Source organism: Vulpes vulpes, chromosome 1 (assembly GCF_048418805.1).
Source record: "Vulpes vulpes isolate BD-2025 chromosome 1, VulVul3, whole genome shotgun sequence".
NCBI classification, from domain to species: domain Eukaryota; kingdom Metazoa; phylum Chordata; class Mammalia; order Carnivora; family Canidae; genus Vulpes; species Vulpes vulpes.
Genome location: NC_132780.1, coordinates 8,330,202 through 8,355,922, shown reverse-complemented (window position 1 = coordinate 8,355,922; position 25,721 = coordinate 8,330,202). Strand labels below are relative to the sequence as shown.

At 55.1% G+C, this 25,721-nt stretch overlaps 2 protein-coding genes across 8 annotated transcripts in view; one reads left to right on the top strand and one right to left on the bottom strand.

Moving 5' to 3' along the window:
• Window positions 1-12,566: 12,566 nt before the first annotated feature.
• On the top strand, window positions 12,567-24,679 carry CAPN12 (calpain 12). The gene is made up of 21 exons (XM_072751915.1): window positions 12,567-13,071; window positions 13,473-13,542; window positions 13,677-13,795; window positions 13,987-14,120; window positions 15,070-15,238; window positions 16,606-16,680; window positions 16,753-16,838; window positions 16,915-16,989; window positions 17,599-17,762; window positions 17,848-18,077; window positions 18,430-18,441; window positions 18,606-18,814; window positions 18,917-18,959; window positions 19,039-19,098; window positions 19,483-19,540; window positions 19,833-19,921; window positions 20,010-20,072; window positions 20,764-20,842; window positions 23,439-23,555; window positions 23,634-23,692; window positions 23,784-24,679. The coding sequence occupies exons 1-21, from the start codon at window positions 12,835-12,837 to the stop codon at window positions 23,808-23,810; spliced, it is 2,175 nt and encodes a 724-aa protein (XP_072608016.1). The 5' UTR covers window positions 12,567-12,834; the 3' UTR covers window positions 23,811-24,679.
• ACTN4 (actinin alpha 4) overlaps window positions 24,324-25,721 on the bottom strand; it is a 72,991-nt gene continuing 71,593 nt past the window's right edge. For all 7 annotated transcript variants that reach the window (XM_026010110.2, XM_026010108.2, XM_026010106.2 and 4 more), the window contains one exon: window positions 24,324-25,667. In XM_026010110.2, coding sequence (XP_025865895.1) covers window positions 25,509-25,667 — 159 coding nt within the window. In that variant the 3' untranslated portion in view covers window positions 24,324-25,508. The remainder of the gene's footprint in view (window positions 25,668-25,721) is intronic.

The following is a 25,721-nucleotide window of genomic DNA, read 5'->3' as shown; positions in this document are numbered from 1 at the left end:
GCTCAGTGGTTTGGCGCCTGCCTTTGGCCCAGGGCGCGATCCTGGAGACCCTGGATCGAATCCCACGTCGGGCTCCCGGTGCATGGAGCCTGCTTCTCCCTCTGCCTGTGTCTCTGCCTCTCTCTCTCTCTCTGTGTGACTATCATGAATAAATAAATAAAATCTTTAAAAAAAATAAAATAAAATAAAAAAATAAAAGAAAGCAAACACATGGGATCCCTGTGTGGCACAGCAGTTTGGCGCCTGCCTTTGGCCCAGGGCGCAATCCTGGAGACCCAGGATCGAATCCCACGTCGGGCTCCCGGTGCATGGAGCCTGCTTCTCCCTTTGCCTATGTCTCTGCCTCTCTCTCTCTGTGTGACTATCATAAATAAATAAATAAATTTAAAAAAAAAATAAAAGAAAGCAAACACAGGATTACCAAGTTTAGAGTTATTCTGTCCATCATTGGGGAAAAAAAATAGTCATCTCACATGGGTGTTTTAACCTCAAAAATTGTATCATTATCTTTATTTTTTTTAAGTTTTATTTATTTAAGTAATCTCTACACCCAACATGTAGAGTCACGACATGGAGATCAAGAATCTCTAGCTCCATGGGGGTCCCTGGGTGGCTCAGTGGTTTAGGACCTGCCTTCAGCCCAGGGTATGATCCTGGAGACGTGGGATCGAGTCCCACGTCAGGTTCCCTGCATGGAGCCTGCTTCTCCCTCTGCCTGTGTGTCTGCCTCTCTCTGTGTGTGTGTGTCTCTCATGAATAAATAGAGGAAATCTTAAAAAAAAGAAAAAAAAAAAAAAAAGAAGAAGAATCTCTAGCTCCACCAACTGAACCAGCCAGGTGCCTTTATGACATTACCTTTAGATACCAACATTGCAAAAGTCAATAAAGTTATGAAACAATAAAGTCATTTTTTAATAAAGTCATTTTTTAATAAAGTCATTTTTAAAAAGATTTTATTTATTTATTAGAGAGAAAGAGAGCATGAGCAGGGGAGGAGCAGAGGGAGAAGCAGACTCCACGCTGAGCAGGGAGCCCCATGCAGGTTCAATCCCAGGACCCTGAGATCATGACCTGAGCTAAAACCAAGAGCTAGAGGCCTAACCAACTGAGCCACCCAGACTCCCCTATTAAGTCATTTTTTTTTAATACAATGATTCAGCAATTTTTTAAAAGAATTTTGTTTATTCATGAGAGACACACACACACAGAGAGAGAGAGAGAGAGAGAGAGAGAAAGGCAGAGGCACAGGCAGAGGGGGAGGCAGGCTCCATGCAGGGAGCCCCAGGTGGGACCCGATCCCGTGCCTCCAGGATCCCGCCCTGGACTGAAGGCGGCGCTAAACCGCTGAGCCACCGGGGCTGCCCTATAAAATCATTTTTTTTTTTTTTATAAAATCATTTTTATTAGAAGCCAGTAACTTAACAAAAAGTTCTAGATTTTTTGTATATATTTTTACTTTATTATGATTGTTTTAAAATTATATTGTTGTTCAAGATTTTATTTCTTTTGGGGACCAGAACTAGATAAGACTGGTCTTAGGTCCTGTTTTTTAAAATTGTGGTCTAGGTGACAGATAACAATATATTAGTTTCAAGTGTTTCAGTGATTTGATATTTGTGTGCATTGCGAAATGATCATCACAATAAGTCTAGTTAAACAGCCATCACCAAAACAAAACAAAACAAAAAAAAAAAAAAACAGCCATCACCATACGGAGTCATGGAATTTTTTTCTTTTAATGAGAACTTTTAAGATGCACTTTCGTTTTTTTTTTTAGTCTTATTTATTTATTTGAGAGACAGAGAGAGGTGGAAGAGAAAGAGAGAGAGAATCTCAAGCCGACTCCTCGCTGAATGCAGAGCCCAATGCAGGGCTTGATCCTACGACTCATGAGATCGTGACCTGAGGGAAAAGCAAGAGTCATTGCTTACCCGACTGAGCCACCCAGGCGGCCCTAAGAACTTATAGGGTAGCCTGGGTGGCTGTCGGTTGAGTGTCTGCCTTTGGCTTAGGTCATGGTCTGAGGGTCCTGGGATGGAGCCCTGCATCCGGCTCTCTGCTCAGCAGAGCCAGCTTCTCCCTCTCCCTCTGCTGCTCCCCCTGCTAGTGCTCTCTTGCTCTGTCAAATAAATAAATAAAATCTAAAAAAAAAAAAAAAAAAAAAAAAAAAAACGTACTAATTGCCACAAAGAATCATTAACTGCAGTCCCCATGCTGTACATTACATCCCCAGGACTTACTTATTTTACAACTGGAAGTTTGTACCTTGTGACCCCCTTCCCCCATTTTGCCCACCCTCATCCCCCCGACCTCAGGCCACCACTGATCTGTTCTCTATGAGGTTGAGTTTTTTGTTGGTTTGTTTTATATTCCACATTAAAGGGAGATCATGTGGTATTTGTCTTTCTCTGTTTGACTTGTTTCCCTTAGCATAACGCCCGTGGGTTTCTCTGTGTTGTCACAAATGGCAAGATTTCATTCTTTTTTATGGTAAATCATATTCCATTGTGTATATGTACCACGTTTTCTTTATCCATTCACCTATCGATGGACACTTAGATTATTTCCATATCTTGGCTATTGTAAATAAAGCTGCAATGAACAAGGGGGAGGGGCAGATATCTTTCCCAGTTAGTGTTTTCATTTTCTTTGGAAAAATACCCAGAGATGGAATTGCTAGATCCTATGATAATTCTGTTTTTAATTTTTGGAGGAAGCTCCATACTGTTTTCCACGACGGCGGCACCAGTCTACGTGCCCACCAACAGCGCGCGAGGGTTTCTTTTCCTCCACATCTTGCCAACACCCGATGTTTCTTGTGTTGTTGATTTTAGCCATTCTGACAGGTGGGAGCTGATATCTCATTATGGTTTTAATTTGCATCGCTCTGATGATGAGTGATGTTGAGCATCTCTTCATGTGTCTGTTGGCCATCTGTATCTCTTCTTCGGAAAATGTCTATTCAGGTCCTCTGCCCAGTTTTAAATCAGATTGGTTTTTTGGAGAGTGTTTTGATGTAAGTACAGTTGATTTTGTTTGTTTACCTGCTCTCCTAAGTTTTACACATTTGCACAACTTAGCTTTACTTTGATCACTGTCTCATCTTTTCTGTTTTTATTTTGTATGATCTCCACATTTTCCTGTTTTTTGACCTTTGCCAATTGATTGTATTTTTTTTGTTTTTTTTTTTTAAGATTTTATTTTTAAATTTATTCATGAGAGACACACACAGAGAGAGGCAGAGATACAGGCAGAGGGAGAAGCAGGCTCCAAGCAGGGAGCCCGACGTGGAACTCGATCAGGGTCTCCAGGATCACGCCCTGGGCTGAAGGTGGTGCTAAACTGCCAGGTGACCAGGGCTGCCCCTTTTTTTCGTTTTAAACTGTTCTATGGGGCATCTGGGTGGCTCAGCGGTTGAGTGTCTGCCTTGGTTCAGGGAGTGATCCCAGGGTCTGGAATCAAGTCCTACATCAGGCTCCCAGAGGGAGCCTGCTTCTCCCTCTGCCTGTGTCTCTGCCTCTCTGTGTGTCTCTCACGAATAAATAAAATCTTTTTAAAAATAAAAAATAAAAAATAAACTGCTCTACTAATTTGAAATTTATATGTCCTATTCTTATTCCACTAATGGTTACAGATTTTCTTTTTCTTTTTCTTTTTTTTTTAAGATTTTATTTTTGAATAATCTCTATACCCAATGTGGGGCTCAAACCACAACCCCAAGATCAAGAGTCGCTCTGTCTACCAACTCAGCCAGCAAGGCGTCCCTCTTTTTGTTTCTTTTTTTTGAAGTATAGTTCACATGTAAATTTTTTTCAGCTTATACTTGAACCTGTGGTTTCTTAATTAACGATGTCAAGAATTAAATGTGATCTGTTAATTCTCCCCAGGTAATACAAGGGAGATGATATAATTAATCCTTCTTCCCGGTAACTTATTCTGGTTTTTGTTGATATACTTTAGGGCTTTCTTATTATTCTTTGCCTCTCCTTTCCCAGTGTTTGGTTTCCATGAGGCCACCAAAACAGCAAGGAGAGGACAAAGGCCAGCCCGATCTATAGCCAATGCAGTCATTAGCTACTATTTGTTCTGATTTTGAAATAATCACAAACCTATGGAGAAGTTCCCTCATAGAGACACTCTAGGTGGGCAGAGCTGGGAAATGCTGGGCTTTGGGCCGCTGCATCTCACGACTGTGTCCCTCAAAGGACGTGCCCTCTGTCACAGAGAACAGCCTCACCAAATGTCATGTCCTTCCCAGGGAGTGGCCCATGCCAGTGACCAGATGGTTACTGGGCTACAAAGCCCTGGCCCCTTTGTTTTCACTGGGAACAACTCTGAGCAGCCACCCCAGCTCCAGATCTCCTCATAGTGTTGTCTGGGCTTATCTCAACCAGATTGTGTGTCAAATCTTCCCTCCGTCCAATCCTGTCCCCCTTTCCTTTTGAGAGTGTCACCTGAGGCCACCCCACAATAGCCCTTCTGCATGCAGCCCTTTGTCTCTGGTTCCATTTCTTTTTTTTTTTTTTTTTTTTTTAAGATTTTATTTATTTATTCATGAGAGACACATTGAGAGAGAGGCAGAGACAGGCAGAGGGACCAGCAGGCTCTATGCAGGGAGCCCGACGTGGGACTCGATCCTGGGTCTCCAGGATCACATCCTGGGTCAAAGGCAGACTCTAAAATCCTGAGCCACCCAGGGATCCCCTCTGGCTCCATTTCTAAGGAACTCAACCTAAGACACAGGATGATATAAATATATGTGGCATTAGGTACAGTCCAGGGGCCCTCGGGTGGCCTTAGCTGGAAGACTCACTTCCAGAATAGTCAGCCAGCATCTGATGAAAAGCCAAACAGGCAATTACTACAAGAGCTTCAAGTATTTACTTTTGAGAAACACAAGAGGCTTCATTAATTAGCATGATGCAGGCGCATGGGTGGCTCAGTCCGTTCAGGGTCTGCCTTCAGCTCAGGTCATGATCTTGGGGTCCTGGGATTGAGCCCCTGCTCAGTGGGGAGCCTGCTTCTCCCTCTCTCTCTGCCCCTCCCTCTTTATGCTCTCTCTCAAATAAATAAAATCTTTTTAAAAAAAATTAGCACAATGAATGTCAGAAATGGGTTTTGGGGGTGGCTCAGACGGTTAAGCAACCAACTCTTGATCTCAGCTCAGGTCTTGATCTCAGGGTCATGAGTTCAAGCCCTGTGTTGGGCTCCATGCTGGGTGTGGAGACTACTCAGGGGGAAAAAAAAAAAAAGCAATGGGTTTTCATTTATATATCGAGTGGCTTATTAATAATTAGCTTAGCTAATGAACATGGCTGGTTCAGTTGATAGTGCATAGGACTCTTGGTCTCAGGGTTGTGAGTTGAAGCCTCATGTTGGACATAGAGTTTACTTAAAAAATTATTGGGAAAAAAAATAAATAAAAAAAATAAAAATAAAAAATTATTGGGGTGCCTGGGTGGCTCAGTTAGTTAAGCATCTGAGTCTTGGTTTCGGCTCAGGGTTGTGAGATTGGCTCTGTGTGGGGCCCTGTGCTCAGCAGGGACTCTCTGGGGATTCTTTTTTACTTTCCCTCCACTCCCCCTGCCAAAGCGCATGTGCTCTCTCTCTCTAAAATTAATAGATCTTTTTATTTTTTAAGATTTTATTTATTCATGAGAGACACACAGAGAGAGGCAGAGACACAGGCAGAGGGCGAAGCAAGCTCCATGCAGGAAGCCCGATGTGGGACTCGATCCTGGGACTCCAGGATCACGCCCTGAGCCACCCAGGGGTCCCAATAGATCTTTTAAAAAATTAGCATAATGTGTGTTAAAAATGGGCTGCTATTGGTGAAATTGGTAACAAGCAGCGTTGGCTAAAAGATCTCCGATACTTCCCACCCTTGTTTGAACAGTGATAAGAATCTAGTGAACCTTCACTGCTCACTTGGGGGTATGGTGCCCAAAGCATGAGTTCTCAATGATCCCCTGATGGGTCAGTGACCCCAGAAGGGCTGTGGTTGCCTGACACCAGCTCACAAGGCTAATTGAATGTGGTCCTCAAGGATGTGGTCAGGTGCACCTCAAGTGAGCCTTTCATGAAGGGTGAGTTCAGAGCACCTCTAAAGAGACAGCTTCTTGGGACTTCGTCAAACCTACAGGACAGGTTGGGAGGCCATTCTTGTTGGTGCTATGAGTCGTCATCAGCCACTGCTTTGTCTCTGGCGAGTCTAGGCTGAGTCTCAGCGAGTCTAAGCAAGTCTCAGCTCTGCTGCCCTTGGCGTGGGCTTGGTTCTCCAGCACACTCGCCTCTTGATGCGAATTGACGTAAGCCAATGCATCATGTTCAAGCCAATGCATCATGCTCCGATACCAGTTCTTTAGGGGGAGGTATCAGTGGCTGCCAAGAATTGGAGGCAGGGCTTTCCCTTCACACAACCTCACTACTCAGTAATCTGTTAAACAAAACCTCTCCAAAGGAATTCAAGCAAATGTAAGAACATTTAAAAAACAAAAACAAGGGGGATCCCTGGGTGGCTCAGTGGTTTAGCACCTGCCTTTGGCCCAGGGCAGGATCCTGGAGTCCCTGACTAGTCCCACATTGGGTTCCCTGCATGGAGCCTGCTTCTCCCTCCTCCTGTGTCTCTGCCCCTCTCTCTCTCTCTCTCTCTCTCTCTCTCTCTCTCTGTCTATCATAAATAAACAAATAAATCTTAAAAAACAAAACAAAACAAAAAACAAAAAACAGGGATGTGGCTTAGCCGTTGAGCGTCTGCCTTCAGCTCAGGGCCTAATCCCCAGGTCCCACATTGGGGTCCCCATGAGAAGCCTGCCTCTCCCTTTGCCTATGTCTCTGCCCCTCTTTCTGAGTCACTCACTCACTCACGAATAGATAAATAAATAAATAAATAAATAAATAAATAAATAAATACAATCTTAAACACACACACACACAAGCCATGCTCCAAAAACTGGCAAATAAAAGGAAAGAATCAAGGAAGCATCCTCTCTTTTATGTATTTTTTTCAAAGATTTTATTTATTGATTTGAGAGAGAGACAGCACAAGAGAGAGTGAGCGCGAGTGCAGGGGTGGGAGGGGCAGGGAGGGGTAGAGGGTGAGGGCGAAGCAGTCTTTGCGGGGAGCCCTACATCAATGTGGGACTCGATCCCAGGACCCCGGGACCCTGACCTGAGCGGAAGGCAGTCTATTAAGGCTGAGTCATCCAGGCAGCCCTGTCTCTCTTTTATGACTGTACTTTAGGGCCAATAAACAGCAGATAAGGAGGTTTCCCTTTGTATAATATTCCAGCTACTACAGGAAGATGAAATGACAGAAGCACAATGTCACCATTTTGCAGTCCCCATCTGGCATCAGCACTTGTAGGCAGCGAGCACCTGCTGCTTAGCATCACGAATGCAGAGACAGCCAGATGGAAAAGCCAAACACCTCCTGGGGTGTCATTTGCCGAAAAACGGAGACTGCAATGGATAAGTGTCTAGATTTCATGCCCAATTACAGGGATTACAGGAGACAGAGGCACATGTGAAATGCCACTAGGGGGGCGGTGCATCAGCCTCACCCGGACCTTGGCAAAGTCTCCAGGATAATCGAGGTGTTCAGCCAAAAATTATAAGAAAAACAAAGAGCTGAAAGAAGAAACTTGTAGATTAAGAGAGATTTAAGAGACATGTCAATCAACTGCAGTAAATCCATCTTATTTGAGTCCTGATTCCAATAAATTGCTAACAATTTTATGACATTCAGAGACAGAAATGTGCATACTGACTGGGTATTTGGTAATATTAAGGAATTTTTTGTTAATTTTATTTCTGTGGCAATGGTATTTGGATTAGTTATGGTGCTCCTTGAGAGTTTTTCCCTTTTGGGGCACCTGGGTGGATCAGTGATTGAGTATTTGCCTTCAGCTCAGGTGGTTATCCTGGGGTCCCGGGATCGAGTTCCGTGTCAGGCTCCCTGCAAGGAGCCTGCTTCTCCCTCTGCCTGTGTCTCTGCCTCTCTCTGTGTGTCTCTCATGAATAAATAAATAAAAATATTTTTTTTAAAAAGAAGAGTTTTACTTTTTAGAGCAATGTATTAAAATATTTACTGAGGGACGGATGCCAGGGTGGCTCAGTTAGTTAAGTGTCTGCCTTCAGCTCAGGTCATGATTCCAGAGTCCTGGGATTGAGCCCATGTCAGGCTCCCTGCTCAGTGGGGAGTCTGCTTCTCCCTCTGCCCCTCCCTCCCATTCTTTGTCTCTCTTAAATAATCTTTTTTTTTTTAAGAAATATTTACTGAGATAATATATGAAGGAAGGGTAGTGGGAGGGGAGGGAGGTGGTAGTGGTGGGGTATAAGTGAGGCTGCATTTCCAGAGTTAATAATTTTTGAGGCTGGGTGAGGGGGATGTGGGATTCCTCATACCATCCTGTCTACTTTTGTTGATGCTTTCAATTTTCTGGAGCAAAATACCTTTTTAGAGAATAATATTGCACTGCGGGTATTCTTCTGAGGCTTGCTTTTTCATTCAATGCTATGTTTCCAAGATTTACCTGTGCTGTAACTGCAATTCATCCAATTTTCGCTTCTGTGTAGTCTTCCCCTGTATGAATATAGCACGATTTTCTTATTTTGTTGACAATGGATATTTGAGTTTGTTTTTTGTTCTTTTTTTTTTTTCTTTCTATTACAAACCATGCTGCTATGAACATCTCTGCAGGCATCTCCTGGGCTATGTGTACACACATTTCTTCCTCTCTTTCTCTTTTTTTAAAGATTTATTTTATTTTATTTTTATTTATTTATTTATTTTTTTAAAGATTTTATTTATTCATAGAGACACACAGAGAGAGAGAGGCAGAGATACAGGCAGAGGGAGAAGCAGGCTCCACGCAGCGAGCCCGATGTGGGACTCGATCCCGGGTCCCCAGGATCACACCCCGGGCTGCAGGCGGTGCTAAACCGCTGCGCCACCAGGGCTGCCCTAAAGATTTATTTTAAAAAAAAGGTTGATTTATTTGAGAGAGAGTGTGAGTGGGGGGAGGGATAGAGGGAGAGGGAGGAGAGAATCCCAAGCAGATTCCCCACTGAGCAAGGAGCCCAACGTAAAGCTCGATCACACGAACTCAGGACCCGAGCAGAAATCATGAGTCAGATGTTTAACTGACTGAGCCACCCAGGCGACCCCGCGCATTTCTCTAGTACATGCATAACTGGGAGTGGAGTCGCTGTGTCATGGGGTAGGCATTTACCGAGGAAAGCCAGTTCGTCTTCTCACGTGTACCAAGTTGCAAGTATCAGCGTGTCTGTTGCTCCACATCCCTGTTGACAATTAGTATTTTCTGGCTTCCTTTTTTTTTTTTTTTTTTTTTTTTTTTAAGATTTTGTTTATTTATTTGAGAGAAAGTGCGTGAGAGCACCCACAAGGGGGACGCAGGAGAAGAGGGAGAAGCAGACTCTCTGCAGGGAGCCTGACGCAGGGCTCTATCCCAGGACCCTGAGATCAGGACCCGAGCCAAAGGCAGATGGTTGACTGAGCCACCCAGGCGCCCCCATTTTCTGGGTTCTTAACTTTCTTCCTAGTGTAGTGGGTGTGATGGAATTTCAGATGGTCTTAATTAGCAGCATGTTTTCACATGCTTATTGGACACTGATTCTGTGATTGCTTATTCACATCTTTTGCCCATTTTCTATGGAGTCAATTGTGGTTTGTTTATCGGAGCTCTTTATATATTCTGAATACTAATCTTTGAGAGACGATATAGTAGAGTCAGTAAGCCGGACCATCAGATTCAAATCCTGATTCTAAAACCGTGAGAGCACAGGAAAAGCACCGCGCTCCTCTAGGCCTCAACTCTCTCATCTGTACACCTTACCGCTGGCCATGACTATGTTTGTGTCCCAATGTTTTATTTTTGTAAAGATTTATTTATTAGGGGACGCCTGGGTAGCTCAGCAGTTAAGCATCTGCCTTTGGCTCAGGATGTGATTACACAGTCCCAGGATCGAGTCCCACATCAGGCCCCCCCATGGAGTCTCCTCCCTCTGCCTATGTCTCTGCCTCTCTCTGTATCTCTCATGAATAAATAAATAAAATCTTAAAAAAAAAAAAAGAAGAAGATTTATTTATTGGGGCTGCGGGAGAGAGCGCACGAGCAGGGGGAGGGGCAGAAGGAGCAGCAGAGAAGTAGACTCCCCACGGAGCCTGACCTGATGAGAGGCTCAATCCCACAACTGAGAGGCTCAATCCCACAACGTGACCTGAGCTGAAATCAAGAAGCTGCTACTCAGCCACAAGTGCCCCTCGTGATAGTGTTTTAAGTAGATTTTTTGTTGTTATAGTGGCTCAGGTGCAGCCTTGGTGAAGCAGGAACACTCCACCCTGTGCGGGTTGGATGAGGGGGCAGGCTAGACACAGTGCAGACTGGCCCCTGATCCCTTACTCCGTGGCTGTGGGGGAGCTCTCACCCCATAGGGATGTGGGGACATTCCGGCTGGTGCATGGGTGCAGGTATCATTCACGCCAACCAAATCGGGAAGGGTTTTTTCGGTTGCTAGTGACAAAAAAACGAACAAACGAACAAACAAAAACAAAAACAAAAGACCCAATTAAATTGAAATTAAAACTGGGAAAGAGAGGAGCAGGATTGATTGGCTCCTTCGATGTAAAAGTCTGGCTTCCGGCGCCCGGACCGAGGGGCGCGGCTCACGGCATCTTTCTGCCCGCGAGGCCTGGCCCCGCTTCGCTCGGCGCTGCCCTCCTCCTCAGGCCGGGTCCCCCGACCGGGTGGCCGGGGTTCAGGGATGACGTCGGACGGCTCAGGGGTCCCGGGAACAGAGAAGCCCCGCCCCGAGTCCCGGGCACGGAGGGGCGTGGCCAGGGCTGCGCTTCTCTGATTGGCTGGAGTGTCTTCCCGGAGCGAGGGGGCGGGGCTTGAGGCTAAGGACCCGTGGATCCCCCAAACCATGGGGGTGCTGATTCTAGAAAAGGAGGTAGGGGGTGCTGGGCTCACAAAGCAACGGACACCCACCACGCTGGCTTCAGTGCGTTTTTCTTAGGTTGGCCCCGGAGGCATATTTGGGATCCTGGATGTGAGGCGGGAGGCGGGGAGGGATGATCGCGGGGGTCCTGTTCGTGGGGTGTGAGCAGAACCTTCCAGCGAGGCAGGCCGGGAAGAGCAGCAGCCCGCGGGGACCTGAAGACGGAGGCGGGGAAGGGCCGGGGTCACAGGTAGTTGTTTCCTGCCCGCTGCAGGCTGTCAGGCCGGTGTCATTCCTCGCGTCCTCGTGCAGTACCTCGGGGACAAATACGGGGGAGGGCTGTGACCCGGAGGGGAGCGCGGTGGCAGATGCGGCTGTGCAAGCGACGGCAGCAGGAGGTGACAAGTGGCTGTGGACCGGGCCTCAGACGTCGTCCCAGCAGCTGATGTGGACGGGGCACCTCCTGGGTGTCAGGCGCTGCTCTGACCGTGCCCCACCTACCACCTCGGTCCCTCAGGTCCGCTGTCCTGCGACTGCCCCCACTGTAGAGCTGAGGAAACTGAGGCACAGAGAGGTTAAGCGACTTGCCCAAGACACACAGTGCTAAGTGGCAGAGGCTGGATTTGAATCCAGGCCTTTTGGCCCCTACCCTGGCAGGTGCTCCAGACCACTGTCACCTCACATGGCAGGGGTGGGGGGTGGCCTTGGCAATTCTACAGGAAGGCATCTTGTTTACAACCCCGTTTTGGTGGCCACACAGCAGGGGGGCCCAGACAAGATCTGTTGGTCCATTTGGATGGAAGGCCGTGGGAGGACTCAGGGACGTCTGTCGCAGAGGCGACAAGGTTCGGCCAGTGCAAGAGGCCCCGCTCCTGGGGTGGAAGTCTGCTGGGACCCAACCCGGTGAGTCTCTGGCCTCTCAGAACCTACTTCTGTCATTGCTTCCAGGGGCTCTGGCTTCCCCTGGGGGCCCCAACCCTGAAAGGGGGTCGGATCAGGTGTCAAGGTCACTGGAGAGTGTGGCTCCCAGCCCAGGGGGTGTAGGGCGGACCCCACACTCAGTGCTGTGCTGGCGAGCAGGTCGCTGTCTGTCCGGGAAGAGGGGGCAGGGTCCTGGTGGCTCAGGACGAGGGAGGCAGGTTGGGCCCCCCCGCCCCGGGAGCTGCAGTGGGGGGCTGGGGGACCGAGTAGCCACAGGGCAGAGAAAAGGGTGCAGAGGGGCAGACAGGGGGGTGCACAAGAGAGAAGGTGCGGGAGAGACAGCCACGCAGAGGTACGGAGACAGGGACGGAGACACGGGGAGGGGGGTAGTTACAGCGACAAAACCCAAAACACACACAGAAGAAAAACCCCAAAACACAGCAGAGGAAGACAGGAAGAGACAAGAGAGATGGACAGAGAGAGACAGAGACAGAAGAGAGACACGATGGCAGATAGAGAAAGAAACTGTCACATGGAGAGACAGAGATACAGTGTAAAGGCACCGCCCCGGCCCCGTACCCTCCCCCCCCCCAACCCCCCAGAGAGAGAGGCAGGGACCAGAGGGCAGGAACACACCCCCACACTGACCTCCTTCCAGGGGCAGCCGGTCCTCCCTCAGCTCTGCCCGCCTTCCCTCTTGCTGTGGGCCAAGCCCATTAAGCTGCTGCCCCGGCCACAACTGAAGGCCCCACGCCCTGGGGAGGAAACCGCCATCGAGGCGTCCCTTGCTCTGTGGCTCCCCAAACCATCAATTAGTATTTATAAAGGAAGGCTCCTGGCTGCCTAAAGACCCCCATCAGGGCAGATGGGGCTCAGATGGAGGGGAAGCCCCACCCCCGTGACTCAGGAGGTTAAAGAGCCTGGGGCCGCCCGGGAGCCCAGAGTGTCCGGATGGCGTGTGGCAGCGGGAGGGTCACCATCCAGCTGGTGGACGAAGAGGCAGGGCCTGGAACCAGAGGCCCGAAGCCCTTTCGGGGCCAGAGATACGAGGCGATCCGAGCAGCCTGCCTGGATGAGGGGATCCTGTTCCGAGACCCCTACTTCCCTGCTGGCCCCGACGCCCTTGGCTACAACGAGCTGGGTCCCGACTCCGAGAAGGCCAAAGGGGTGGAATGGATGAGGCCCCATGTAATGTGTGGTGGGGGGGGTGCTGGGCCCCTGGGTCTGAGGGAGGATGGGACTGGGGGGCCTGGATCCCTGGGTCTGAGGGAGGAGGGGCTGGGGGGCTGGGCCCCTGGGTCTGAGGGAGGAGGGGCTGGGGGGCTGGGCCCCTGGGTCTGAGGGAGGGGGGATTGGGGGGACGGGGCCCCTGAGTGTGAGGGAGGAGGGGCTGGGGGGCTGGACATGAGCAGGAAGGCTGGGAGTTCCCCGCTGGGTGTGGAGAGGCCCAAGGAAGCCGGGTGCCTCCCGCAGGCTCTGCCAGCATCTCCTTGGGGGGCAGCGAGGGCCGGGGGCCCAGGCTGGGGACCTCTAGGTGGCCCCTTCCCTCCCTTCCCTGGCTGAGGCCTGGAATCCCCCGTCGCCCCCAGGAGTTTTGCGCGGAGCCCCAGTTCATCTGCGAGGACATGAGCCGAACAGACGTGTGTCAGGGGCGCCTCGGTAGGACCACGGAGCCATCTGGCCCCCCGATCCGGCAGGCGGCGGCTGGGACCCTGCGGCTCCACCCCTGGGTGCCCCCTCGGCCTCTCCCCGCACCTCAGTGTCCCTCTTCCCATCCTCGCCTCTCCTCCCAGGTAACTGCTGGTTCCTTGCGGCCGCTGCCTCCCTCACTCTGTACCCCCGACTCCTGAGCCGGGTGGTCCCCCCTGGACAAGGCTTCCAAGATGGCTATGCAGGTGTCTTCCACTTCCAGGTAAAGCCCAGTTCCTTTGCTCGTGCCTCAGTCTCCCCCCTCGTGACACGGATTTCAGAGTTGACGTTGTCCCCTTGGGGCTGTCATTCTTGGACGGGCACAGCAGGGCGAGGGGGCGGAGGATGGGGTCCGGCGCGGTTGGAGGCTGGTGGCCGAAGCCGGGGCCCGCCCTCAGCCCCCTGCCCCCCCAGCTCTGGCAGTTTGGCCGCTGGGTGGACGTGGTGGTGGACGACAGGCTGCCGGTGCGTGAGGGGAAGCTGATGTTCGTGCGCTCGGATCAGCGGAACGAGTTCTGGGCCCCGCTCCTGGAAAAGGCCTACGCCAAGTAAGGACCCGGGCGCACCTCGCCGGCCAGCAGGCCCCAAGCCCCAAGGGAACCCGAGACCCCCCAACTTCTGCGATCCTCTAGACACCCTGCCAAGGGTCCTCCCCAACCACGTCACAGCGCCCAGGATGTCACACCGTCTGATGTCACCATTCCCTGAGGGCCTCCAAATCATAAATACCTCCCTCTATGGACATTTCACACAGAACATTCCTTAGGGCCCCGCCGACACCCACAATCCCCGCCAACACCCACAATCCCTGAAATCTCATCTATCAGACCCGGGAACCGCTATATCTAAGATGTACCCCCTTGGGGGACCTCTAACCTCAGAAGACCTCTTGCTCCATTGAGAAACCCAAAACACTTGCCAAATTTTTTATTTTTTAAGATTTTATTTAAAGAGAGAGAAAGAGAACGAGCGAGAGGGGGTTGTTGCAACAGGCAGAAGCAGACTCTGTGCTGAGCAGGGAGCCAACGCGGGGCTCGACCCCAGGACCCCGGGATCATGACCTGAGCCAAAGGCAGATGCTTAGCCGCCTGAGCCCCCCGGGCGCCCCACGCCTCCCAAATATGGAGTGTAATCCCCGGGACCCTCCATCTCTGCTTTCCTCCATCCTGTGGCTCTGAAATCCCTGACAAGCCCCATAGAGATGACCCCCAAAGCAGACATCTCCCGGAGACTCGGAGTTTCAGACATAGCCCCCTGGGTGCCCCCAATTCTGACACAGCTCCCCTGGGATCCCCTGAATGCCACAGTCCTGGAGGCCCGGGGACCGCAGGCCCGATTTCCGAGGGCTTCCAGAGTGTGCCACGGCCCACCTCAGGGGCCCGCAGGTGTCAGGGGCAGCCCCGGGCCCACGCCCCGGGACAGCGGCCCCCGGGTCCCAGGGGGCGTGGGAGCTGCCCGCACACGCCTCACGCGCGCCCCCGACACCCGCTCCCACAGGCTCCACGGCTCCTATGAGGTGATGCGAGGCGGCCACATGAACGAGGCTTTCGTGGACTTCACAGGCGGCGTGGGCGAGGTGCTCTACCTGAGGCAGGACATCCCGGGCCTCTTCTCGGCCCTGCGCCATGCCCTGGCCAAGGAGTCGCTCGTGGGCGCCACCGCCCTGGTGAGACAGCCCCCGCCAGGACCAGAGCCCAGCCAGGGCTGCGGTGGGGGGCCGCGTCCTCCTCTGTGTTCCCCATTGGCTGCTCTGCCCCCCGCCCCCCCAGTCAACCTCGAGCAAGTCAAAAGGCGATGTATGTGCTCTCATAGCTACACAAGCTTCAGGCACAGCTGAATCCAGGTGCTTAGCGCACGCGGAGAATGTGGTTTTCTATTCCTGGTTCCGGCTTAGCTTCACCCTCGGGCAGGCATTCCCCTCATGGGCACCAAAGGGGCCCCCACAGCTGCAGGGCCCTCCCATCACCCCAATGGGTCCAAAAAAAAAAAAAAAGTAGTAAAGGCAAAGCCTCTTTCTGAGAATTTCAGCAAAAGGCCTAGGATCGATTCCCACGGGCTCAGCCGGAGTCATGCGTTCATCGGTGGTGACCCAGTCACACGCCCCGTCGTTCACGGAGTTGATCTAATTCTTGCTCTCGTTCTTTGCTTAACCCCGTGCTCATTTGTGGGCTGTCTGTCCTTTGGGTTTCTTTCTGCCCGTGTCTCTGTCCTCCCTGTGTTTTTTTTTTTTTTTTTTTTTTTTTAAGATTTTATTTATTGGGCAGCCCCGGTGGCACAGCGGTTTAGCGCCACCTTCAGCCCAGGGCGTGACCCTGGAGACCCGGGATCGAGTCCCACGCTGGGCTCCCTGCGTGGAGCCTGCTTCTCCCTCTGCCTGTGTCTCTGCCTCTGTGTGTGTATGATAATAATTAATTAATTATTTTTTTAAAATTTTATTTGTTTTTTTTTTAATTTTTTTATTTATTTATGATAGTCACAGAGAGAGAGAGAGGCAGAGACACAGGCAGAGGGAGAAGCAGGCTCCATGCACCGGTAGCCTGACGTGGGATTCGATCCCAGGTCTACAGGATCGCGCCCTGGGCCAAAAGCAGGTGCCAAACCGCTGTGCCACCCAGGGATCCCAATTAATTATTAATATAATAATTTATTAAAATAAATTTTATGTATTTATTCATGAGAGACACATAGAGAGACAGAGAGAGAGGAGAGAGAGGCAGAGACACAGGCAGAGGGGGGAGCAGGCTCCCTGCGGGCAGCCTGATGTGGGACTCGATCCCAGAACCCCGGGATCACGCCCTGAGCCAAAGGCAGACGCTCAACCTCTGAGCCACCCGGGCCCCCTCCCCACGTATTTTGTCCTGTGTCCGTCTCCCTCTCTGGCCTTCCGTCACCCATCCGATGCCCTCTTGGAGCCCTGTGTCATTCAGCTGGGTGCCCTGGTTGACTCCTGCTTTGGTGGCAGGAGGCTGGGGGGGACACAGAGGAGCAGTTGGTTCCCCACTGTGGCCTCACCGTCCCCTGTCCTCTGCCCAGAGCGATAGGGGCGAGTACCGCACAGAAGACGGGCTGGTGAAGGGACACGCGTACTCAGTCACGGGCACGTACAAGGTGAGTGGCCCCCCCATGAGTGGGCTGCTGGGGTGTCCCAGCGCCAACCCCCACTGACAATGCTGCCTCCAGGTGACCCTGGGCTTCACCAAGGTGCGGCTGCTGCGGCTTCGGAACCCATGGGGCCGTGTGGAGTGGACGGGGGCCTGGAGCGACAGGTGGGATGGATGTGGGGTTGGGGGGGGCCCGGCGCCACCTGCTCAGCCCTCACGCCCCCACCCCACGTCTCCCTAGCTGCCCCCGCTGGGATGCGCTCCCCACCGAGTGGCGAGATGCTCTGCTGGTGAAAAAGGAGGATGGCGAGTTCTGGTGAGCGGCCCAGGGTCCCAGCCCTGCCTCTGCGCTGGGGCCAGGCCACAGGGGCGTGGGGAGGGCCGAGGCCTGCCTGCAGGGACTGGGACAAGTGCATTGCGAGAAGCTGTCCGTAAGGCGGCAGCTTTGGGGTTTGGGGTTGCGGTCTGTTCGGGGGAGTCGAGGAACAATCAGCAGTAATAGAGGAACTGGGAGCCACAGGCATGTTGGGAGGGTCGAGGGGGCATGGGTAACAGGTAATATTTAGGACAATTGTGGGAGGCTTGGTGACATCAGGGGCATTTCTTCAGATCTGGTAATATTGGGGGGCTGAAGGATACTTGTTGGCCATTGAGAGTCTGAGGGTCTTGATATTTGGGGGCTGAAGGCAATTTGATGATAGGTGGGGGCAGTGCGTGGATCTTGGCTATTTGTGGGGCCTTTCTGGGGACTTGGAGCAATCTGGGGGAGCTGGAGGGCTCAGTGACTGGGGGTCACTTCCGGAGACGCGGTACTATGTGGTGGGCCGACGGGCGCTCGGCAGTGTCTAAGGACTGGCGGGGTTGTGATCTGGGGCTGAGATCCTCGGGAGCGGCCCTGGGGTCCTGACCGCCGGCCACCGCGCAGGATGGAGCTGAGGGACTTCCTCCGCCACTTCAACACCGTGCAGATCTGCTCGCTGAGCCCCGAGGTGCTGGGCCCCAGCCCGGCGGGAGGCGGCTGGCACATCCACACCTTCCAGGGCCGCTGGGTGCGCGGCTTCAACTCTGGCGGGAGCCAGCCTGGCACTGGTGAGGCCTCGGAGGGTGCCCCGAGAGGTGAGCAAGGGGGTGCCCCCCGCAGGCCGGGTAACCCCGTCTTTTTCTTTCCTGCTAGAAACCTTCTGGACCAACCCCCAGTTCCGACTGACGCTGCTGGAGCCTGACGAGGAGGATGATGATGAGGAGGGGCCCTGGGGGGGCTGGGGGGCAGCAGGAGCGTGGGGCCCGGCGAGGGGGGGGCGCATCCCCAAGTGCACTGTCCTTCTGTCACTCATCCAGCGCAACCGGCGGCGCCTGAGGGCCCAGGGCCTCACCTACCTCACCGTGGGCTTCCATGTGTTCCAGGTGGTCCCGGCTTAGAGGGGGTGGGGGCCGCGAGGTGGGGGAGGCCTGGGGGGGTCAGAGACGGGAGATTGCCGGGGAGAGGGTCAGGGAGAGACTGAGGTGGGGAGGGCCCCCGGGGGCGGGGGCCAGTCCCCACGGAGGGGACCAGGGGTCAGAGGAGAGTCATAGGCTTGGAGGATCAGGGAGGGGACACGGAGCAGAGAAGGGCCTTGAGGGCGCAGACGGGAGGGGCCGGGAGGGGCGTGGCCGGTCAGAGACAGGGGTGTGGGGGCTTAACGAGGGGGTGGGGTGGGGGCTCTGAAGGGTGGCCGCCCCGCTGTGGGCTCTGACTCGCCGCTCTCCCTTCTTGCAGATCCCAGAGGAGGTGGGTGTCGGCGGGACCCGGGATTGCAGGTGCACCCTGGGCGGGGGCTGGGACAGGCTGTGGGGCGGTCGGCCCTGACAGTTGCAGGCGGTGGGAGCCGGGATCGGGGTCAGACGGCTGTGGGCAGGAGGAGCCTGGGGTGACCTCAGCCGCCCGGCCCGCAGCTGCTGGGCCTGTGGGACTCCCCGCGCAGCCGCGCGCTCCTGCCGGGCCTGCTGCGCGCCGACCGCTCGCCCTTCTGCGCCCGCCGCGACGTGAGCCGCCGCTGCCGCCTGCGCCCCGGCCACTACCTGGTGGTGCCCAGCGCCGCCCGCGCCGGCGACGAGGCCGACTTCACGCTGCGCGTCTTCTCCGAGCGCCGCCACGCGGCCGTGTGAGCCGGGCGCCCGCCCCCTCCCCAGCGGTCCCCGGGCCGCCCCCTCCCCGCGGGGATCGGCCCGGGCCGCGCCCCGACTCGCCTCCCTTGTCCTCGCAGGGAGATCGACGACGTCATCAGCGCCGACCTGCACGCGCTCCTGGTGCGGGGCGGGGCGGCCGGAGGGGGGCGGGCTGGGGCCTCTCGCACCCCCGCACTGAGCCCCCCGCCCCGCCCCACAGGTCCCCTACGTCCCCCTGGAGCTGGGCTTGGAGCAGCTGTTCCAGGAGCTGGCAGGAGAGGTGAGGGCTCGCGGCACTCCCAGGTGCCTAAATCTCCTGACTCTCCTCCCAGTGCTCACAGCTCGACCCTGCCTCAGGCCCTTTGCCCTGTCTGCACCTCTGCCTGGCGCGCCTGCTCTCCCCTCGCGTCCCTTGTCCTGCCTAAGGCCTCATCTTTCTCATATGCCTCCCCCCGGAAGCCCTCCCGGATTCTCCCCCAGGCTGGTCAGCGGCCTCCCACTGTGGACTCCCGGACTCCCACAGCTCGGTGCTTCCCTGCTGCCGGCTGCCGCCCTGGGGACAGGTCCCCCCTCCCCCCCCACCAACCTGTCTCCGCTGTGTCCCCAGCACAGCCCTGAGACTGCCCGGGCCAATGGCCTCACAACTGACTCTCTCCTTGACCAGGAGGAAGCACTCAGTGCCGCTCAGCTCCAGACCTTATTAAGCATTGCCCTGGAGCCTGGTGAGTTGGGGACCGAGGTGGACCCCACAGAGCCCCCGCCCCCCGTGTGTGTTACCCCACCAGGCCACTGCCACCATAAGGCCCCCTCTTCCCCTAAGGGAGGCAGGGAGTGTAGCTGCCGTGAGGCGGCTCGGAACCCCCTCGCCTGGGTTCAGACCCCTGCTCTGCTGGCCACCAGCTGTCACGTGGCTCTCTGTACCCCCATTCCAACAGTGGGGACAGCAATAATCCCCAGCACTTACAACGATGGCCAGCACACAGGAAGTCCCCCGGGGTTTTTTGTTTCCTGTAGCCAGGGCCCGCACGCAGACCCCTCGAGACACTCGGACCCCTCGAGAGATCGGGCTCAGGACCTGCGAGCAGTTGCTGCGGTGTTTTGGGGTACATGAGGGGGCAGTACCTGGGTGGGGATGTTGGCGTCTCTGTCTCCCTTCTGGGGATAGATTTTAACCAGATGCCCCATCCCCAGAACGGACAAAGCCTCACCCTGCACCACTTCCAGCAGCTCTGGGGCCATCTCCTGGAGTGGCAGGTAAGGTCGGGGCTTTGCTGGGGCCTTCTCCTCCCGGAGGGTGAGGCACCTTTACTACTAAGGACCTAGGTGCCCTGTGGGCTAGCAGGGCCCCGGGGGCAGGAGAAGGTGGGCCACATCATACCTTGGAGGGACAGCCTGGAGGGATCGGCTGGGATGTCCTTGCCCCATCTACCCTTCTGTGGTCTCTCTTGGGGCCCTAAATAGCTCAGGGATGGAAAGCACAGGCTCTGGTCCTCGGGTGAAATCCCAGCCCCGGTTCAGCCCCTTTCTGGCAGTGTGACCTTAGGCAAGTCGTCTCCCCTCTGAGGGGCCTTTGCTTGTCTACCAGTGGGAGGCATTAATCCCCACCACTCTGGATCCCCGTGAGGAAATGGTCTGAGGCCCCACTATACTCGTGAGCGGTGAGCCACTGTTTGCTGAGCCCTCACCAAGCCCCCTGTGGCTAGGATCCCGACTTGTCCTCACCGCCCTATTCCAGCTGGTTCGATTATTCCCACTTTATAGACTGCGGAACAGGCTCAGAGGGGTAAAGCTGCGCGCCCAGGGAACCAAGCCAGGAAGAAAGGGAGCTGGGGTGGGAACCCTGGCTGACTGGCCTCCGAGGCCCCCTCTCAGCCCTCTTCAGGGTGAACGGCGGTGGGTGAGTGGGGGGGGGGTAGGTGAGACTGACCTATACCTCCCGGCCCAGGCCACATTTGATAAGTTTGACGAGGACGCCTCTGGAACGATGAACTCCTATGAGCTGAGGCTAGCGCTGAACGCAGCAGGTACGCTGGGGAGGTGTCATGGGGACCTGCCCCCCACACACACCTGCCATACTCTTGCAGGCCTGGCTGTCGGGAGCCAGCCGGGCCTCCTGGAGGGAGGAAGATGGGGAGAGCCTGGGAGCTGGTGTGAGAGGCCCGGGCCCCAGGGCACTGTGGTAAAATGGCCTGGATTCCCAGGAGCCTGGGTTGGATCCTGCTTCTCGGGACTTACTCCCTGGGGGCCCCGGGCCTGCGAGTCCACCTCCTGGAGCCTCAGTGTAAACTGGCCACTCCTCGGGGTGGCTGGGAGGGGCCTGCGGGATGGGCCGCGGGGGCAGCGCTGCGGGGCACGCAGCTGCGTTACTGCAGGAGTGCCCGGAGTGCCCGGCGTGCCCGGCCGGCGAAGGTTTCCGAAGGCTTCCAGGAGAGGCAGAACAGCCCCATCCCTCCGTGTAGCACAAAGCCCTACCCGAGGGACGAGGGACGGAGCCAAGGAGCTAAGCTTCTCCCGGGCTCTGGGGCAAGTCAAGGAAGTTCCCGAGTGGAGGGCTGGGACCGGAAGGGAACTCCCACATCCCCACCCCCCACCCGGGGCTCCAAGGGTGAGACAGGGGAGGCAGGAGGCTGCCGCCTGGCTCTGACCCCGTCTGCGAGGCAGGGAGGCCCCAGGGAGGCGCTGCAGCGTCCAGAGATGTGCACGGAAAGAAGCCGAGCCAGGGGGGTTGAGGAGTCAGAGTAGAACCTTGGGAGGTGGCGCACGCAGACAGAAACGGAGTCCCGGGGAGTCCCGGGCGCACAGAGCAGAGGCCAGAGAGGGAGGAGGACGGAAGGTTTGCCCCGACTCATCGATGTCACTGGGCACCTGGTGTGTACATTCTTGCTGTTATTCTAGCCAGACGACTGAGATCGTGCTGGGTTGAGAGGGGTGGGGAGCTAATGTACTGCGGTGCACACAGAACGTCTGGGCCACATGGTAATACATGCTGCGACAGGAAGAGAAAGCAGGTGTGTACGTGTGGGAGGAGGTGGCTTGAGACAGTGGTCAGGGAAGGTCGGAGGTGCTGTTTGAGCAGACCTGGAGGAGGGGGCCTGAGCCTTGGGGACACGGGGGCAGGTGCAGTATAGAGAGAAGGAACAGCCAGCACAGAGGCCCTGAGGTGAGCATGAGCCCTGCCGGACCAGCTTCAAGGGCCAGGAAATGCAGAGGAGGACGGCGGCGGTCAGAGATGAAACGTCAGTGCAGGGAGTCAGTAAAGCCCCATGAGACCTCATGAATACCTGGGGCCTTAAAATTTTTTTTTTTTAAAAATGTATGAGAGGGAGGAGGGTGAGGCAAGTCCAGCTGGTGGGGGAGAGGGGGGACTACAGGTGACAGCAAAGGAAGGGTCACGCTTGTGTATGGAGGGAGTACCAGGGAGTGGGCCAGCAGGAAGCAGGTTCCAGAGACCCTGGAAATGGGCAGGATCGGGACGGGGGAATTAGCAAGAAAAGCAACGTGCTGCAACTCAGCCACGCACTGCTCTGCGGCACCACTGTCCCCCAAACACTGCCTCTGCTCCTGGCTGTGCCTCTGAGGCTGGGGACTCTGGGGATTTGGCAGTGGCCAGAAACCCTTCCCTTCCTCCGCCCACGGCTTCCGTGCCAGAGCCACCCATGATGGTGACAGCTCAGAGGGGTCAGGGTGGGGACAGGGTTGGCACAGGGAGCCCCAGGAGGTGCCCCGTGCGGCAGGTGGGAAGAGCAGGGGGCCCACGTGAGGAGTAGGAATGTTCTGGGCCAAGGGAGGACCGGGCCTTCTGGGCAGAAGGAACATCACAGGCAAGGGAGGCAAGACAGCACCGAGCCCAAGTGCAGGAAGGGAGGAGGGGAGGAGGGGAGGAGGGGTAGGTGAGGCATGGTCTGTGAAGGCCACCAGCACCTAGTACCCCAGGGGAGGGCTTTCCTGGGCAGGACCCTGCAGCAGGGGACACACCAGAGGGACCAGAGGAAGCTGACAGTGTGCACGAAGGCTGACAGGAATTTGAGGGGGCAGCTGAGGGCCCCCCCTAAGGTGGGTGAAGCTGGAGGGACTGCGGGAGGTCACTGTGCCAGTGTGGGGCTGTCCATGGCACCAGGCAGAGATCTGCTCGATGAACAGGGGCACAGAGGGGCTCCAGGGCCAGGGGCAGCCCAGGAAATCAGCCTCAGAACCGTGTTTATCTGCACACGTGGGGGAAGGAGGAGCCATGGTTTTCGGCTTTCGAAAGCCTATGGAGATTTCTCGTCAGAGGTGATTTCTAAAGTTTAGACCTTGTCTCCTGTGAAGAAACTGATGCCATGTAGGGCTAACAAAAAGGCTCTCAACTGCACAGAAATCTTCTCCGTGCCCATGCGCAGAAACTGGCCAGAATCTAGAGGCGTAAGAAAGCAGGCACCCAGTCGTTACGTGCCAGACGCCGTTCTAGGCTCTCCATCTAACAGCGTCCCGCAACCTATGGGGTCAGGGCCGACCCAGGAGAGAAAACAGCGCAGTGAAGGGAGCTGCGGGTGGTCGCACAGCTGGGATCAGAGAGGTGGCAGCAGGCCCCTGGGGTGGGGCTCACAGGGACAGCCTCGGCTCAGAGGTGGCCTGCCCTAGGCTTCCACCTCAACAACCAGCTGACCCAGGCCCTCACTAGCCGCTACCGGGACAGTCGTCTGCGGGTGGACTTCGAGCGCTTCGTGTCTTGTGCAGCCCAGCTCACCTGTATCTTCCGTGAGTGCTGCCCCTGCATGGGTGGGGTGGGGTCCCCCACGGGCCACCGTGGGCGCTCAACCGGCCCACTCTGCACAGGCCACTGCAGCCAGCACCTGGATGGAGGTGAGGGGGTCATCTGCCTGACCCGGAGACAGGTGAGCCGGGCTGGGGACTGGGGGCACGCAGGTGGCCAAGCAGGAGCCCTTGGAGACCTCTACCTCAGGCCGGCGGTCTTCTCTCCCGCAGTGGATGGAGGTGGCCACCTTCTCCTAGGATCTCCGCGCGGAGCACCTGTGGCTGGAGGCGGGAGAGCTGCCAGGAGCCCTGCCTTTTCTCCTCTCCCAGCCTGGCCTGGGGTTTATTCCTCCACAGGGAGGGGGCCTGAGCAGAACCGACCCCTCTGCCTCTCTGCCTGGCACGTGGGGCTGATGCTCTGATGCTGAGCAGCCATTCAGAGCACCGCCCTGGGAGCCAGCCAGCCTGGGGGGTTTCCGTCCCCACCACTCAGCAGCAGGGTGAGCTCCCTGCGCTTCTCTGTGCTTTGCCCTCCTCACCTATAAACAAGGACGGTCGGTTACAGCGCTTCTCTCGCGCAGGCTACACCAGTTAGCACTCGGAACAGGACCTGGCTTAGCGCGAGCCCCCCAGGAGACCCTCATGTCTACACACTCATGGGGACAGGGATCTCCCACGCCCAGCCCTGCTCAGGGAAGAGGTTCTCCTGCGGCTCTCCTAAGAAGTAGAGAACAGACACAGGAGAGAGATAAAGAGAGACCACTATAGGAATCCTTCTTAAAAATATTACATGTTTTATTATCCTGTCCCCAGAAGGGTGGTTTATCCAGAAACCGAGAAAAAAAATAATCAGAATAAACTCAAAAAAAGGGGGGGAGGGGAAGGGAGCAAAACCCATCAACTAACAGGCAGCCAGGCCAGCAGCCCACCCTCCACCTCAGGAGGGTCCCCAGAGACCCATGCCCAACGACAGACAACAGAGAGAAATCAGTAAGGGGCTGGCGGGAGGGCAGCAAATCAGCTATGTCTTCATTATGAGCAAGAGGCGGCGAGGATATGTTGCTAGGTGAATATATATTTATATAATAAATCCGTAAGTTAATAAAGTAAATAGTAATTCTCTGAAAGTTTTTAATTCCTTTTTTTTTATAGATTTTTTTTGTGTATTTTTTGTTTTTGTTGTTTTATGGTTTTTTTGTTTGTTTTTTTGTTTTTGTTTTTGTTTTGTGGTCCTTAGAAAATCTGCGAGATACACGTGTCTGGACAAAGCAAGGTGGGGGCTCGCAGGGGGTGGGGGTGAGAGGCTGGTCTGCCCAACCCTACTCCTCTGTGGCAGAAAACGGGGGGTTTGAGTTGCACCCCCTCACCTCCTGGCAATCGCCAAGTGGGGGAAGAAGGGAAGAAGGGAGGGGCGGGGTCCTCTTTCCTGTCGGGCAGCTGTGTCGCCCTCTGCTGGGCCCACTGTGGGGCCCACGCAGGCCCGGGCAGCTCCTGGACAAGGCACGTAGGGCTTTGGCCTGGATGTGGGAGGCCTTGAAGGGACCTCGTAGGGGGAGAGGGGAGGGCAGGCAAAGGAGGGATGAGGTGGGGAGGGCATTCCTAGGGCCTGAAGGGACCTGTTTTGCTGTGGGAATCCACTGTCCCCTCCACATAGTTAAAAAACAAAACAACACATCATATATATTTACCAGACCAGAAGCGCTGACGCCTTGTGTCTCCCTCACCCCTCTCCAGGGGGAAGGGCCGACTGACAAAGAGAGAGGAGAGAGCCTGCCCCAGCCCCTCCCTGCCCACCCCCCCCCAAAAAAGACTGACAGAGTGCTTTGCATAGATACAGAGTCAGAGGAACAGGACCTGGGCGGCCCCCACAGCGGGGAGGAGGGCAGAGGGCTCCCCCAGCCCCTCCTGGAGGCTGTGAGGAGGGGGCATTCGGTCAGGGTTTCTCCAGCAGGGGCCTCACAGGTCACTCTCCCCGTACAGGGCTGTGGAGAAGGACTTGTAGTCGAGGGCGCCGGGCACAGCGTCAGGGCCCTGGTACGGAGCCATGCGAGCGATGCAGTACTCCGCCTGGTCCGGGGGCAGCTCTCTCCGCAGCTCCTCAGCCGTGATGAAGTTCTGGGGGTGGCAGGGTGGGACTCTGGGCCACCCACACCCACACCCATCCTGCCC

Bases quoted from the DNA above. Each gene is read 5' to 3' on its own strand.
- CAPN12 (XM_072751915.1), top strand. From the start codon at position 12,835: ATGGCGTGTGGCAGCGGGAGGGTCACCATCCAGCTGGTGGACGAAGAG. The intron at 16,839-16,914 runs GTGGGATGGATG...ACGTCTCCCTAG, and splicing joins ACGGGGGCCTGGAGCGACAG to CTGCCCCCGCTGGGATGCGC. The intron at 23,693-23,783 runs GTGAGCCGGGCT...TCTCTCCCGCAG, and splicing joins TCTGCCTGACCCGGAGACAG to TGGATGGAGGTGGCCACCTT.